The 16,453-nt window shown below is 41.4% G+C and overlaps 1 protein-coding gene across 14 annotated transcripts in view; it reads left to right on the top strand.

Moving 5' to 3' along the window:
- Phc3 (polyhomeotic 3) overlaps positions 1–16,453 on the top strand; it is a 70,185-nt gene that overhangs the window by 44,816 nt on the left and 8,916 nt on the right. For 11 of the 14 annotated variants that reach the window (XR_389591.2, NM_001165956.1, NM_001165954.1 and 8 more), the window contains 4 exons: positions 2,308–2,467; positions 7,947–8,061; positions 10,114–10,246; positions 10,338–10,569. Coding sequence is in view for 10 of the 14 variants with exons in the window: in NM_001165956.1 (NP_001159428.1) it covers positions 2,308–2,467; positions 7,947–8,061; positions 10,114–10,246; positions 10,338–10,569 (640 nt within the window). In the remaining 4 variants the exon portion in view is untranslated. The remainder of the gene's footprint in view (positions 1–2,307; positions 2,468–7,946; positions 8,062–10,113; positions 10,247–10,337; positions 10,570–16,453) is intronic. The other 3 variants (XR_389590.1, XR_003954324.1, XR_001783690.1) reach the window with 1 other exon arrangement.

Genomic DNA, 16,453 nt, shown 5'->3' with positions numbered 1-16,453 from the left:
GCTTTTTGTTTTTGTTTTTTAATATAGACACTTTTTAGCCTTTGGCGGTCAGATAGGATGCAGGGAGTTTTTTTCAATTTTCTTGTATCTGTTGAGACTTGCTTTATGTCTGACTGTGTCTCCAGTTTTAGAGACAGTTCCATAAGGTGCTAAGAAGAAGGTGTAGCCTTTTGTGTTTAGATGGAATGTTCTATAAGTATCTGTTAGGTCCCTTAGGTAGATGACGTCGGTCAGCTCCAGTGTTTTCCTTGTTTAGTTTTTGTCTGGATAACCTGCCCACTTGTCGGAAGGCAGTATTGAAGTCTCTCACTTCAGTGTGTGACAGGCGATACTTGATTTAAGCTGTAGTAGGGTTTCTTTTATAAATGTAGTTGCCATCATTTTTCATGCATAGATGTTGAGAATTGCAATGTCCTCTTGGTGGAGTTCTCCTTTGTTTATATAGGGTCTTTTACTGTTTTCTGACTAGTATTTTGTAAGATATTAAATGCTACTTTCTACATCCATTTGCACAGAATGCGTTTTCCATGCTGGACCCTGAGGTGATGTCTATTGCTGATATTAATGTATATTTCATGGATGTAGCAGAAGAAGGGTGGATCCTGTTTTCAAATCCATTTGTCTGTGTCTTTTTATTATGAAATTTGAGAACTTTGATATTGAGAGATATCAATGAACAATATTTGTTTATTCCTGTTATTTTTCTGTTGTGGTGTGTGTGTTTGTATGTGTGTTTCTCTTTTGATTTGCTGGTCTGGGATAATTTATTCCTTGTGTTTTCTTGCTTTAACCACTTTAGGTTGGAGTTCTTCTTCTAGCACCTTCTGTAGGGCTGGATTTGTAGATAGAGGTTGCTTAAATTTGGTTTTATAATGAGTTGTCTTATTTTCTCTACGTATTGTGACTGAAAGTTTTGATGGGTGTAGAAGACTATGTTGAAATCTTTGCTCTTTGTAGTCTTCAGCTTCTCTGTCCAGACCTTTCTGGCTTTTAGAGTCTCCATTGAGAAGTAAGGGGTTATTCTAATATGTCTGCATTCCTATGTTACTTGGTCTTTTCCCCTTGCAGCTTTTAATATTCTTTTGTTGTTCTGTACACTTAGTGTTTTGGTTTTTACGTGCCAAAGGGGATTTGTTTTCTGGTCCAGTCTGTTTAGTGTTACTGTACTTTTAAAAGCCACCAGCGAGATGGCACAGTAGGTAAAGGCCATTTCCATGCTAGCTTGGCAACCTGAGTTTGGTCTGTGGAACTCACATAAAGGTAGAAACAGCATACTTAACTCCATAAAGTTGTTCCCTGCTGTCCACATGTGTGCGGTGGTACATGCTTTCCCCTTCACTTAGCATCATCATCAGAGTAATATTAATTTTACAATTTTAAGTTGGGCCTGGTGGTGCATGCCTGTAACCTTAGTTAATTAGGCTGTTGATGTTGGATTTCAAGTTCAAGGCCAGTCTGGATAACTTAGCAAGCTTATCTCTCAAAATAATTAATAATTATTAATAATAATTAATAATAATTAAGAAAAAGATATAGGAAAAAAAGTCTGGGGGCAATGTGAACTGGGGAGAAGGCTCATCTTGTAGGTAAAGTATCCCTATGCAAGTTTGAACACACTCATGACTGATCTTCACTACCAAATTACAAAATGTCTGGATACAACCATGAATTAGAGAGCTAGTCTTGGGTATTCAAGGTACTAGGAAAAAGAGATAGTTGCTGAATAATATTGTGAAACATTAGGCTCCGCATGGATGTTGCATAGGAATATAAACCCAGCATTGGACAGAGGCTGAGCAAGAGGATCTACGTAGTGAGAAGTGATCTGAAAAACATTCTAAGGCAACGGATGAGGGTATAGCTCAGTGCAAGACCTTGGAGTCAATACCTAGAACTACAAAATACATCAATTCAAACATCAGCTGCTTCCCCTTCAACTCCCAAGTACACTGAGAGTTAGGGCCTTTGCTTTCCCTTGGTGAGGGGGTCATCTGATCACTTCTCTTTCAATATTAAACATGCAAAGAGTCATTTGATTGTAAGGCTTTTTAAAAGCTCCATGCCTAAAGCAGCAGTACAATCTATTTGACAGACCCTGCAGCATATATTCTACTGGCTAGCAGTAGTGTGTGTGTATAGACTACCTTTTACTTGAGGGATAATTGGTCGCTTTAATGATTGGATCTGATCACCGAGTAAGTAAATATCACAGATAGCATTCATGCCAAAGGGGTCATTTTAAAATTAAACTCATTTATTTCTGAATTATTTTTAGATATTATTTTTATTCTCTTTTTCCATTTACAGGTGAGTCGATCATCACTGCTGATAGAACAACCTGTGAAGAAGAGGCCTCTCTTGGATAATCAGGTGGTAAACTCTGTGTGTGTCCAGCCAGAGTTACAGAATAACACAAAGCATGCAGATAACTCATCCGACACAGAGATAGAAGACATGATGGCTGAAGGTCTGTGGATCTCATGAACCCTTTATTCAATCTAGGCTTTTACTTCTTGAAATAGGGTGTGGCTTTTTAGTCTCCATAGATTTGCACTTGGAAAGAATTCAGATTTGTTTACATACTCACTGTATGTATTTGACTAGAATAATGGGCAAGCAAACCAGTCTTATAATTAAACAACAAAAAAGCCCAACAACATTGATGTTGATTTGATGTCTAGGTAGGGCAAGCTCTATCATACACGAGAGAAAGTATTTTAACATTTTTTTGAATCAGGACAACCAATTCTTGCTTTTAAAAAGCAGACCTAAGTAACATGAATATTTTATTGAATTTGCTTAAAAATAAAGAACATCTGTGTATTTGGTTTTAGACTTGTTACTGTGATGTCTGATATGAGATAGAGATTTTAGGTTTTTCTTTAACAAGCATATGTAGGTTGTGTAAAGCATAGACTCTTAATCTCAGGGTTGGGGTTCAAACTCCACACTGAGTGCCAAAATGTTGTTTTTAAAACAAAATCCCAAATGTTTGATTTACCAAGTGAAGACTCAGGAGCCAGATGCTGTGGTGAAAGCCTGCTAGCTCAGAGGCAGAGAAAGCATCCAGCTAACCTTCCTACTCTACCTACCAGTGTTCCAGAAGGAAACAACTCCTCTTACTCCTCCTCCTCCCCCCTTTCTCCTTCTCCTCCATGCTGTCTTAAATATCCTTCAACTCAAAAGAGCCTGCTTTCTCTTTCCTGGGCTTTCTTATGTTCACTCTATCAGCTGGTTGCTTGCTCCACCTCTTGACTGATCTTGACTTTATTTAGCTTTTGTTTACAGGAAGTTCTTAGATTAAAGCTGTGTGCTGGGGCTGAGCCACACCACAACAAGAAACAGGTTTTTCCAGTTCATAATCTCAGGTTTCGCAATGTGATCAAATATCCTACAACCGTGCTGTCCTTATTGTAACTAGATGGATATTCCAGTTACATTAAGGATGTTCTTGTCAGTCAATAGATGATAACATCTGTTTTAAGAGGAAAGTACTGGGCTGGAGAGATGGCTTAGTGGTTAAGAGTACCAACTGCTCTTCCGAAGGTCCCAAGTTCAAATCCCACATGGTGGCTCACAACCATCCGTAATGAGATCTGATGCCCTCTTCTAGTGTATCTGAAGACAGCTACAGTGTACTTAGATAAAATAATAAATAAATCTTAAGAGCGAGAGAGAGAGAGGGAGAGAGAGAGAAGTACTGCTGGGCGTTGGTGGTGCACACCTTTAATCCCAGCACTCAGGAGGCAGAGGCAGGAGGATTTCTGAGTTCGAGGCCAGCCTGGTCTACAAAGTGAGTTCCAGGACAGCCAGGGCTACACAGAGAAACTGTGTCTCGAAAAACCCAAAAAGAGAGAGAGAGAGAGAGAGAGAGAGAGAGAGAGAGAGAGAAAAGTACTGTTAATCTCCTTACTGTGAAAGACTCCTCCTCAACTGACTCTATTTTAATACTGAATATCCCTTATAAATCCAAGCAATAAAATGTCTGAGGGGAAAACAAACATGGGAAGATACAAAAATGATGTTCTCTGCCTTGAGTCTCCTGTTTAACACCAGCAAATGCTTATACTGTGTTTCTTGTTTTGTTTCTAATGAGGCTCTGAATGTGGTTAAAAAGAAAGACTAACCAACAAAACAAAGCAAACTAGCTGTATCATGTAGGAGGATCTTCATGAGAGATTGTTCTTGATCATTTTGATCATGATCCTACAGTTGCTGTTGCTTTGTTTGATGTATTTAGTCAGGACTTAAAATAGTGAACTCATTAACATCTTTCCCTTAGTAATTATCCTTACTATGTCTAAAATTCATTTATTCTTTTACAAATATTTATTGAGCTTGTGTTACTATATTGTGTGTCTCCATGCATTGTTAAGTTTAGCAAAATGGCAAGTCGGTAAGCAAATACCCACATTCCCTTTGGCTCTGACAGGATGGCACCTGTCAGTTGGTATTTTATAAACTTTTGCAAAGTATTCATCATTTTACTTCTTATTTGAACAACCAAGCCTGTGATAGGGTAACACTTGACTTTTACTAACTTTTGGTTATTATTTCAAGTTCAGTTTGATTCTTTCTGATGTAAAAGGTTGTTGGGAGCCGCCCTCACATTTGCCATTATAAGATGGCGCTGACAGCTGTGTTCTAAGTGGTAAACATAATCTGCACACGTGCAGGGGCAGTTTTCCCGCCATGTGTTCTGCCTTTCTTGTGATGACAACTGGGCCGATGGGCTGCAGCCAATCAGGGAGTAATACGTCCTAGGCGGAGGATAATTCTCCTTAAAAGGGACGGGGTTTTGCCATTCTTTCTCTCTCTCTTGTTCTTGCTTTTTCTCTCTCTTGCTCTTGCTTTCTTGTTCTTGTTCCTGTTCTCTCTCTTGCTTTCTTGTTCTTGTTCTTTTTCTCTCTCTTGTTTTCTTGTTCTTGTTCTTTTTCTTGCTTTCTTGTTCTTGTTCTTTTTCTTGCTCTTGCTTTCTTGCTCTTGTTCTTGCACTCTTGCTCTCTTGCTCTCTGGCTCCTGAAGATGTAAGCAATAAAGCTTTTGCCGCAGAAGATTCCGGTTTGTTGCGTCTTTCCTGGCCGGTCGCGAACGCGTGTAAGAAAAGGTTGTTAACCATGAAATGCTGCAGACATACCTGGGGAGAAGAATCCTCGTTACAAGGCTCATGCAGGACTGTGGCCCAGCTCAGCTGCGCTGCCACCCTCACCTCGTGCATCCTTTGCTTTTCTCCCTCCCACCCTTCCCCATGGCCACTGTCTTCTCATTCCTCCTCCTTTGCTCTCTCTGGATTGTAGTCATTTTATTTCACCGAGACAGTGGGACATCTTAAAAGCAGGTATTTTCTAAAATAATTAAATAGCAAGATTCTTTGGTGTAATACCTGAGCCATATTCATATTTCCCAGTACCTGAAGCATGCTCTGTCACAGTTATCTGATTAAATCAGGCCCAAACAAGGTCACGAGGGTGGCTTTCATTCACCATGGTGATTAAGTTTCATGTAATTCTCAGATACACGTTTTTAGTTGTACGTGGATTACATGTGTGGACACGAGTTTTAGATGAGAAGCAATAGAGGAGGAGGGTTAGGTTTTCCTTCTCCTTCCTCTCCTCTGTAAAACACGTGTGAATGAAGCTAAAATGTGCTCACCATTACCACCCTGGTGAGCACCAACACCAGAGGAACACGGAACTCTGGGAACTTTATAACATGTTTCATGATAGTTGCAGTTTATAATGGACAAGAAATAATATTGCTGGTGTGCTGGCGCGTGGAGGGTACATACAGGAAGAAGTGAAATTGTAGCCTCTGCACTGGCTGGATTTCTGTGTCTACTTGACACAGGCTGGAGTTATCACAGAGAAAGGAGCCTCCCTTGAGGAAATGCCTCCACGAGATCCAGCTGTAAGGCATTGTCTCAAATGTTAAAAATATATCCAAACATTAGAATAGGAATTATTATTCTCAATCAGTCTTGGGGTTGGAACCTGTGCTAGGCAAGTAGCTAACAACTTAGTTCTATCCCTAGTCTCTTTGTATTTTAATTTGAGGAGATAGGGTTCCATGAAGGTGTTCAGGTAGGCCTTGACTTGACATCTTCCTGCCTCAGCTTCCCATGTAACTGGGGTTGCAGGCCTGCACCACCAGCCTGGCTAGAGTAGACATTCCTAAGTGCTGCTTCTTTATGGAGAATAAACTGATGCCCTGCTTCAATGGTATGGTATTCTTAAACAGCATCTGCTTGTGTTCTTCCCTTTCTCAATAGCAACAGTAGTAGCATGTTACTAGGTAATTTACACGGTTGTGTAAATTTTTAAAAGTCTCTGAAGCAAAGCTTAGAGACGTGCAGAATGGTCTCTCGGTAGTTCCATCAGTGGTAGTGGTTGAGTGAGTCTGTCTCTGGCCCAGGCTTTCCACATCAGCTCAGGTGCAGGCGACACTCCTGAGAGTCACTAGCAAATTCCAAGGGTAGACGTGAAGGTTAGGACTGACAAGCGCCTTTGTTCCAGCCAGCTCTAGGTTTTTGGAAGGGACAGAATATTTCATTTTTTAGAAACTACATTCAAATTTGTTCTTTGAAAATATCATACATGTATATAATGAGTTTTGATTAAATGCACTCCATATGGTCCCTTTCAGCTTTTCCCAGACAGTTTCCCCATCATTTCCTTCTCTCAACTTTGTGCCCCGCCTCCACTGAGTTAAGTTAGTGCTACCAGCATGTACATGGGGTTGGAATCCATTGGAGCACGTGCAAACTACCAGGGGCCACAGGCCTGAGGAAAAATGACTCTCCTTACCCAGAAACTATCTGCTGACAATTGCTCCACAGCTGGGACCCTGTGTAAGGGACAAGTTTTTTTTTTTAAAGATTTATTTATTATTATATGTAAGTACACTGTAGCTGTTTTCAGACACACCAGAAGAGGGCGTCAGATCTCATTACAGATGGATGTGAGCCACCATGTGGTTGCTGGGATTTGAACTCAGGACCTTCAGAAGAGCAGCTAGTGCTCTTAACTGCTGAGTCATCTCTCTAGCCCGAAAGGGACAATTTTTACAGGTTTTACAGTTTTATCCACACTGTAACTAAATCAATGATCCTTGCATACATACCAAGGTAGTTGAGTACATATACATACCTGGTTACATACATACTTGCAAACATACCAAGGGAGAGAATTTCCTTTAAATGGCCACTCCTGGGCTGAAGATGTAGACCATTTGCCTAGGATGTGAGAAGCCCTAAGTCTCATTCCCTGCACTACATACAAAATACAGACCAAGAAGGCCACTTCCTGCTCCGTGATGTCATTAGTAAAGAGGATGTGCCTCGAGCCCTGCCCGAGCCAGCTGCTTCTCCACTTGCTTCAGTTCTTTGGGAAAGGTCATGCAGATTGAACTGTTTGCTTTTGGTGTTGTTTCTGAAGCAGGAGATAAGAGTGAAGGTGAGGGTTGGGGTTGGGGTTGGGGTTAGATTCTTACTTAGTAGGGAACACCGTGGAAAACACACCAGTAGTTGGACTTATGAGTCTGTTTGAGATTTAAAAGCAGAATTAATTTTATTTAATATTAAAAGGAAGTTTTGTAAATTGGTTATACATACCTTTATAATATTGGTTATACACCACAGGTCCCTTAGTTAAATACTTTATGTGTCCCACTAAAATAAACATGAGTTTCTCCAATTGGAAGCCATTCTCCTCTCCATTAGGAATTTAAAGGGTTTCCCTGATCTTCTATCCTGTACTCTAATATCTGAATGTCCCTTCTAGTGGATGGTGTGTATATGGCACTCACCTTCATTTCTCAGAACCTAGCCAAGTAGCTTTGGAATCAAAAAAGGTGAAGAACTATTGGTCTGACTGTGTTACATAACTGAATTAGAGGCTGAAGGAAAGTTTGACACACTCAAATATTTGGCCTTTCTCCTCCTTTTTTAGAGACATTGGAAGAAATGGATAGCGAGTTACTCAAGTGTGAATTCTGTGGAAAAATGGGATATCCTAATGAATTTTTACGGTCCAAACGATTCTGTACTATGTCATGTGCCAAAAGGTATGTTGGAGTGCTTGGTAATTTCTTAGTCGTTTCTGCAGAAAGTCAAGACAGGTTACAGTTGAACATAGGTAGGAGTGAGGTCTGACAACCCAGGGAAGGTCAGGTGCCGTCTACAGCAGTTTACTCTGCTATGTCATTACTAGAATTCATTACGTGATAAGTTGTATAATACTGCAGTTTCATAATATCCTGTATCGAAGTAGCAATCATCTGGTGTAAGGATATGGTGTGGAGAATCTCTCCTGTAGCATGATTAGTATGTTATAGAATCTTAGTATTGTGGTTTAAAAATTAATTACTAATTATTAACTAATTAATTAAAATTATTTCTATGTAGGATCTTGCTCTATAGCCCTGCCTGGCCTGGATTTATGTGGACCAGGCTGGTCTCCAGCATTCTGTGATCCTGCTGTTTCTCCTCTCAGGTGCTGGGGTCATAGCATGGGTACCAGCTTGCCTAGATAGTCTATAAAGATTAATATTGGGGCTGGAGAGATAGCCTAGCAGGTGGGAATACCTGATGATCTTTTGGAAGACCTAGGTGTGTTTAGGTTGATTATTTTGAAATTTACATTCTCTTAAGAAACCAGTGAATTTCCTGCTTGAACATACCATTTTGTATAGTTGCTGCAGAACTACAGTTAGTTGAACTTACCTTTAGAATAAGTGTATGTGGAAAGGCATAGAATAGGAGCAGGTTTCTTTCAAAAGTGAACTTATGGTTTCAGTCCACTGCTCAGATGTTTATTCATGAGTAGTGGCAGGTCTGTCATTGGATGATGTTGGATTTATATTTTAACTTGAATTTCAGTTTGCATAAAACACGCGAAAGAACAGTAGTTTTCTAATACTGTTTAAAAATACTTGGAAGTTTAGGAAATTGTCTTGGAGGGTATTCTAACCCTCTTGACTATTTAGAACATACTAGGACACTTAATATACCTGTCGTCCCCCTGCTCCCAGAGGCACATAGTATACGTCTGTATACTAGAGGCACTGCTAGGCACATAGTATACGTCTGTATACTAGAGGCACTGCTAGGCACATAGTATACGTCTGAGGATCCTCCTTAGACAATTGGGCCTAGCACAGTGAAGCAGGGCTGAGAGAACAAGGAAGAGAGACTGTCAGGTCGGCGAGTCACCGCTGGGCTTTACACGGTTATGTAGCTCTCAGTCTTGGAGAGCTAACTGTAGAACTGTGTTAGTAAGTTTGGTCACGTGATGTACTAATTAGAAATCAAAACATTGCTGAGCCCACAGGTAAGCCCATAATGCACACAGCAGGAGTGTCAGCTATTTTAGTAGCTCTCAGGGCACATTTGTCTATTAGTCCTCATAGTATTCTTTATTTCCATCTCTGACATGTTCATAAAACATAGCAAACTTACTTGTATTATTCTAGAATAGTTATCAATAAAATTAATGTGTGTGACTGTTTTACCTCCAAGAATATATGTGCACTGTGTGTGAGCCTGCTGTGCAAGGCAGAAGAGAGAACATTGGATCCCTGCAAGGGGGTTTCAGATGGTTGTGAGCCTCCATTGTGTGCTGAGAACCAAACCCTGGTCTGCACACATATGTGCTACTGTATCTGCAATACACATCTGCATACTCCTTTCCATATACACTAAAAAGAATAAGACAAAACAAAACTCTAAGTATATTACTTGAAAATAGTTTGAATAAGCATTGGAACTATTTATTATAAAGTATCTCTTCTGGAACGATGAACTTTCTTGCTGCTTTGCAAATTATCTTCTGCATTTTGCAGGTTTCTCATTATTTTTGTATAATCAGGAGAAAATATCATTACCTTGTTAGGGGTGTCTAGTATTATGTTGAGGGATATTTTATGATATACACAGGGGTCATTTTTGACCTGAAGCATAACTAAATCCATTTAATAAGATGGGTGTACTGTGTGAGGTACTAGTACTAGATACTAAGTATCTAGTACTTACTGTGTCACGGTTGTACTTTAAAGGTACAGTTAAATACTATGGGCTGTCCCATATATTGCTTAATTTTTCTTTCTTGAATTTCTTAGGTACAACGTTAGCTGTTCTAAAAAATTTGCACTTAGTCGTTGGAATCGTAAGCCTGATAATCAGAGTCTTGGGCATCGGGGCCGTCGTCCAAGTGGCCCTGAAGGGGCAGCAAGAGAACATATCCTTAGGCAGGTCTGTAGAAAGCTTGCTTCAATGTACAATGTCCTTTTCAGAACTGCAAGGGAAGTGCAATGCTGTATTATACTTGTACTGCATTTTCCAGCTTCCAATTACTTATCCATCTGCAGAAGAAGACGTGGCCTCTCATGAAGATCCTGTGCCTTCTGCTATGACGACCCGTCTGCGAAGGCAGAGCGAGCGGGAAAGAGAGCGAGAGCTTCGGGATGTGAGGATTAGGAAGATGCCTGAGAATAGTGACTTGCTCCCAGTCGCACAGACTGAGCCCTCCATATGGACAGTCGACGACGTCTGGGCCTTCATCCATTCTTTGCCCGGTATGTAACTCACCACACGAGCCTGGATGTTTTTCTTGTGCCTTCACAAGAAAATGATGTTAAATCTATCCACACCTTTGGCAGTTAAGGCTAGAGAAACAGTGCATGTGAAAGTTAAAATGGTTAAATGGTGACCGTCTTCCTCTTTCTCATTCCCTCAGCGTGACTGTATTCCTAAAATGAATAAAGACTGGCTAATTCTGCTTCTTCTGAGAAGCCCAGCAGACAGCTGGGTCTTCACTGCCTGACTCTCAGGAGGCAGCAGCGTGAAGCAAACACTTCCCCTCTCCCTCCGCTTTGCTGTGTTGCTGTTGTAGTTCCTCAGCTAGCTCCTTTTGAAACTGAGACAAGAAGGCCATATTGTGCATATTTCGGAAAGCTAATCAATACTATAGAGTAGGGTAAAATTTTGGTTTCTTTTTAGAAAGCTATATTCATTTGTATTAGGGTTCTCTAGAGTCACAGAACTTATGGGTAGTAAACTGCAGTTCAACTCCCAACAATGGTCAGCAGTAGCTGTGAATGGAAGTCCAAGGATCTAGCAGTTGCTCCATCCCACAAGGCAAGCAGGCAAAGAAGAGAGAGAGTAAATCTTCCTTCTTCCAATGTTCTTATATAAGTCTCCAGCAGAAGGTGTGGCCCATATTAAAGGTGTGTGCCACCACATCTTTAATCCCAGATGACCTTGAACTTGGAGATTTTCCTGTCTTCACCTTCTGGAATCCATAGCCACTATGCCTTCAGATCTCTATGCCAAGATCCGGGTCAGAAACTTCTATCTCCCAGCCTTCAGATTAAGATCATAGGTGAGCCTTCCAGTTCTAGATGTAGTTCATTCCAGACACAGTCAAGTTGACCACCAGGAATAGCCACTACATTCATCCTAATGCTAAGGGTAGCCGTATGCTTTCCTGTTGTCTTTCTGGTACATCTCTCACCAGCTTCAGCTTCCTTTTTCTTTAAGCAACAGTTTTTTGTATCTACATTCCTCTAAGGGGTTGACAGCCAAAGAAAATGGAGCCTTTGTTTGCAGTGAGAGCCACACTAAATGTATGTTAGGACACTGGGTTTGTTGTTGTTGTTGTTTGTTTGTTTGTTTGTTTGTTTTTATTTTAATTTGTAAAACACTGGTATTATGAACCTAGAAAATGAGATTTGAAAGCCACGTTTCGTTTTAGTGTTATTGTGAGTTGACGTAAAGGCATACATCTCACTTGGGTTATTCATCAGACACTTTTAAAGTGATTTTAAATTGAGCTAACTATTGAGATGTCGCTGTCTTCCTGTGAAGGTCTTAGAAGCAAACTTAGGAGTTGAAGGAATACATCTAGAAATAGTAGTTTAAAATCTGCTACTGTAAATTTTACCTCACTTAATGAATTCTGAAGTTTTACTATTGTATCATAGCTGTTCCAAATGCTAATTTTTAGCAAACTCAAGGTATAGTCCTGTTTATAGGAAGAAAGAATTGTTTAAAGGAAGAATGTTTCATGTAAATTTGTAAGCACTTGTGTAAGAAAACCAAGGTGTACGTTAACAGCGGACCAGTGTGCTTAGACTCTGAACTTGTTCTCCTAGCAAGGGCTGGGGTGGTGAAACTTCACTGATGATTGTCTTAATATTTAAACAAACAAAACCAAACTTTAGTTTCAGATCAGCATAATGGTCTTGAGGTTAACTTGTGTTTTGCCTCCGTGGTAGTCTCTTCCCTTGTGTTTGTGAGCCTGGGTTCTGACTGGGGCAGAGATGCCTTTTCCTTTGGGCAGGGGAGTTTTAGACCTAATACAATTAATTGTCCCAGATAACCAGCACGCTGCCCTTACTGCTGAGTTGGGTCATTCAAGGGCTGTTCATTATGGAGTTTCTGAGCATCTAGGAGCTTGTGCTCCCTCTGGACTGCTTCAGTAGTGTCGTAGTCAGGGTTTCTATTCCTGCACAAACATCATGACCAAGAAACAAGTTGGGGAGGAAAGGGTTTATTCGGCTTACACTTCCACATTGCTGTTCATCACCAAGGATGTCAGGACTGGAACTCAAGCAGGTCAGGAAGCAGGAGCTGATGCAGAGGCCATGGAGGGATGTTTCTTACTGACTTGCCTCTCCTGGCTTGCTCAGCCTGCTCTCTTATAGAACCAAGACTACCAGCCCAGAGATGGTCCCACCCACAAGGGGCCTTTCCCCCTTGATCACTAATTGAGAAAATGCCTTACAGCTGGATCTCATGGAGGCATTTCCTCAAGGGAGGCTCCTTTCTCTGTGACAATTCCAGCTGTGTCAAGTTGACACAAAACCAGCCAGTACAATTGACCCCTTGTCAACTTGGCACACAAACACATCGCTATTAAGTCTCAACCCTTACTTTCTTATTCATCCCCAAGATCTAAATAACTTTAAAAGTCCCACAGTCTTTGCAAATTCTTAAAATTTCAATTCCTTTAAAATATCTTTTTACAATTAAAAATCTCTTAACTGTGGGCTCCACTAAAATACTTCCTTTAAGAGGGAAAAATATTAGGACACAGTCACAATGAAAAGTCACAAAATCAAACTCCAACTGTCCAGTGTCTGGGATCCACTCACGATCTTCTGGATTCCTCCAAGGGCTTGGGTCACTTCTCCAGCTCTGCCCTTTGTAGCACACAGCTCGTCCTCTAGGCTCCAGATGCCTGTACTCCACTGCTGCTGCTGCTCTTGGTGGTCATTCATGATACTGGCATCTCCAAAACACTGCTGTCTTCTGCTGTAACTAGGCTTCACCAACAGCTTCTCCCAGACTCTCTTCATGATGCCAAGCCTCAACTCCTTTGCATGACTCCTTCAAGTCCTGAGCCACCAACTGTAACCAAAGCTGCACCTTCACCAATGGCCTTCCATGGTCTCTCACAGTGCTGAGCCTCAGCTGCTCTCCATGACCCCTTCATGCCATCAAAACCAGTGCCATCTGGGTGACTCTTACACATTACCCTATCTAGCTACAGCACGAAGTACAACCTTGGCTATCTCTGGAACACAGCCTCTTTGTGCTCTTAAAAAAGCACTTCCCAGGAGATGTCACCTCAATGATGCTGGTCTCTTCTTAATCACCACTAATTTCTTAGCTCCAGCTAACCAGCATCAATAGTCCCAGTAATGCAAAAATTTCGCTTTCGTAGTTTTGGTATCTTGTTAATCACAGCTGATTGTTCAGCCCCAGCTAACCAGAACTACAGAATCTTCATAAAACGGCAACAGCCCTGATAGAGTCTTTAATCTTCCCTCTGAAATTTCACAAGTCAGGCCTCCATCTTCTGCCCTGTTCTCAACATTGTCTTCCAAGCTCCTACACAACATCCCACAGAGGCCTCCTTGCTTGATCACTAATTGAGAAAATGCCTTACAGCTGGATCTCATGGAGGCATTTCCTCAAGGGAGGCTCCTTTCTCTGTGATAACTCCAGCTTATGTCAAGTTGACACAAAACCAGCCAGTACAAGTAGATCACAATGGGCTCATGGGCTTTGTCTTGCTCTTCCTTCATTTGAGTTCAACACCCATTCCCCAGCCTGGACATTCTTGGCTTACTGAGTCCACCTGCGTTTAAGAACATAATATATCATTACAAAGAGGCAGGCTTGATTGGCTGTACTCATGTATTGCTGATGAAGTAGGAGTATTTCTGAATTGCTGTGACAGACCAAATCATACTATTTGTGAAGTCTGTTATTACCTTTCTAAAAATTGTCCTCAGAGTAGTGCAAGTGCTCTATAGCTCAAGGTAAATCTTACACCAGAAAAATGTGTTTACCTCTCTTTCTGCCTCTATGGCATCTATAAATAACTTTCTGAGAACCTTCAGGGTATTTCTTTTTCCTGAGTAGTCTCTTTGCAAGCTTTTCTCAGCTTACCCATTTTCTGATCTCTTACATGTTTCTTCCAGATAGGATGTGCTTTCTAATCCGGGCGCCCGTGTTTACCACTGGGCTTCTGTTATTTTGGTGTATCATGTTAACACCCCTTTGGGAACTATGTTAAAGCTTCCGGGTAGCAAACTCGCATCTCAGAGCTGTTACCAGAGTGAAAAGGAACACAACCTTGAGTGCATTAACCCTTTTCCACAAGAACACTTCTGCTTTCAACAGTTGCAGGTCGTCGTCTTTAGCACCCTTCAGTGTGCTGCCCTTTTGGAAAGACTCTTCTGTATTGCTCTGTGGATCTGTAGGAATGCCAAGGAGGAATTGTCCTTTAAAGGACAGCTGTGTGCTGTCTTTGGGGATGTGATTCCTCTGACGTATTGAGTGGCACATGGCGTCTTTTCTGCAATTTCTACATAAAATTTGTACATAAATTTTTTTGATTTGGATTTCAAAGTGGGAGAAGTGATTGTGGACACTGGAGAATTCAGGTGGGAAGGCAAAGGCAGCAGTGTCGTTCCAAGAGCTGTGTGGACCCTGGTCTGGGTGAGTGGGGTCAGCCGAGCTACCTACTGCTTCACCTGGTCTGTGTCAGTGCTCGGCTTCTGGCAGGCAGTCAGGATGTCAGGAACTCACAGAGCTCCTGCTCCAGGACATCTTGAATACTTAAACTTAAGAAAAATCTGGGTTTCCCCCTCCCCCACAGTGAGTTTCTAGATAAATACTTGCTTGTACCCTCCCTTTCTGTCCTAATGTAATGTTACTTTTTGTGTTTGGCTTGAGAAAACTAGGATCTAAAAATATGACAGTAATGTTATTATTTAATCAAGCAGTTTCCCAATACACTTTAGAGATGTTTTGCCAATTTTCTTGCTATCTACATCTGAAAAGGAATCCCACTCAGGAGGAACAGAGAGCATGCTGGGTATTTCCTCAAGGGGAGCTCCTTCCTTCTATCCCACATGTAGCTCCTGTGGCCCTTACTACTTGCTCCTCCTGATTTCTGCATCTAAGTAAGCCCTATCCTTTCTTTCTCTCTCTTCTTTCCTTTCCTGGGGTCTTATAAATAAGACTGGAGAGAAGAACATTAGTTCTTCCATAAAAGAAGGATGAAGTCACAACTAGATGCAAGATTAGTCAGTTTTGTTGAGAGCTACCTCTGGGAAAAGAAAAAGGGCTTTTTTAATGGTGAGTAATCCTGTTTCATCTGTATGGTTTCTTATGTGTGGTACATGGGCAGAGCCATATAAATTTTATACAGGATCTTGAGATATAAATTGTTGAAAGTCTGAGAAATTACCAGAATAGAGACACTGAAACACTGTTGTGTCAGAAGCAGTGAGGAAGAAAGAATGGAGTCACTGAGTGACACTGAGGAAAGTGGCCACACAAGGGAGCACACCACTGAAGGGTGTCACAGCCAGAGTGACATAGTGTCACGTAGTATCTCCCCAATGCCTTACGTTTCTTCAGTTTCTCATTGCTTCACTGATCCTATGTAGTCATACATGTGCCTCACTGTAGTGCTTCAGGATGCTCTGGGTTAGAGGTTGGCCAGAGGGTGAGTTTACAGTGGAAAGGAGAATCATCAGGGAAAGCGGCTGTATTCCAGGGTACGGGCTAGCCGCTTCTCTCTCTCTCCTCATCTGAGTCCTAGCTTCCTTTGGAATACTGATTTGAATATAACAAAAAAGGCTTTAAAGCTGTTAGGTGCTGTTCTTAAGCTAACTTCCATAACTTTACTATTTGTAAGGAAGCCGTCATGTCTTGCATTATCTCTTCTTTGGGTTCTGTACTTCATTACCTGACCTTGAGGTTCGCTTACTATGATAGGGGAGTGACGGGTAAGGTGGCTGAGCACGTGTGCTGTAGACAAGAGAAGCAGTCAAGGGTCAGGTGGCGAGCGCTTGCCCTAGGTTGAGGGCGCCGGTCCCTGGCAGGAGACTACCCTGCAGCTTTGTAATTCCAGTGACAGCTTGTTTTCTTTCCAAAAGT

The sequence above is a fragment of the Mus musculus genome, chromosome 3, assembly GCF_000001635.26.
Source record: "Mus musculus strain C57BL/6J chromosome 3, GRCm38.p6 C57BL/6J".
NCBI classification, from domain to species: domain Eukaryota; kingdom Metazoa; phylum Chordata; class Mammalia; order Rodentia; family Muridae; genus Mus; species Mus musculus.
This window is presented reverse-complemented; position numbering and strand designations above follow the sequence as displayed.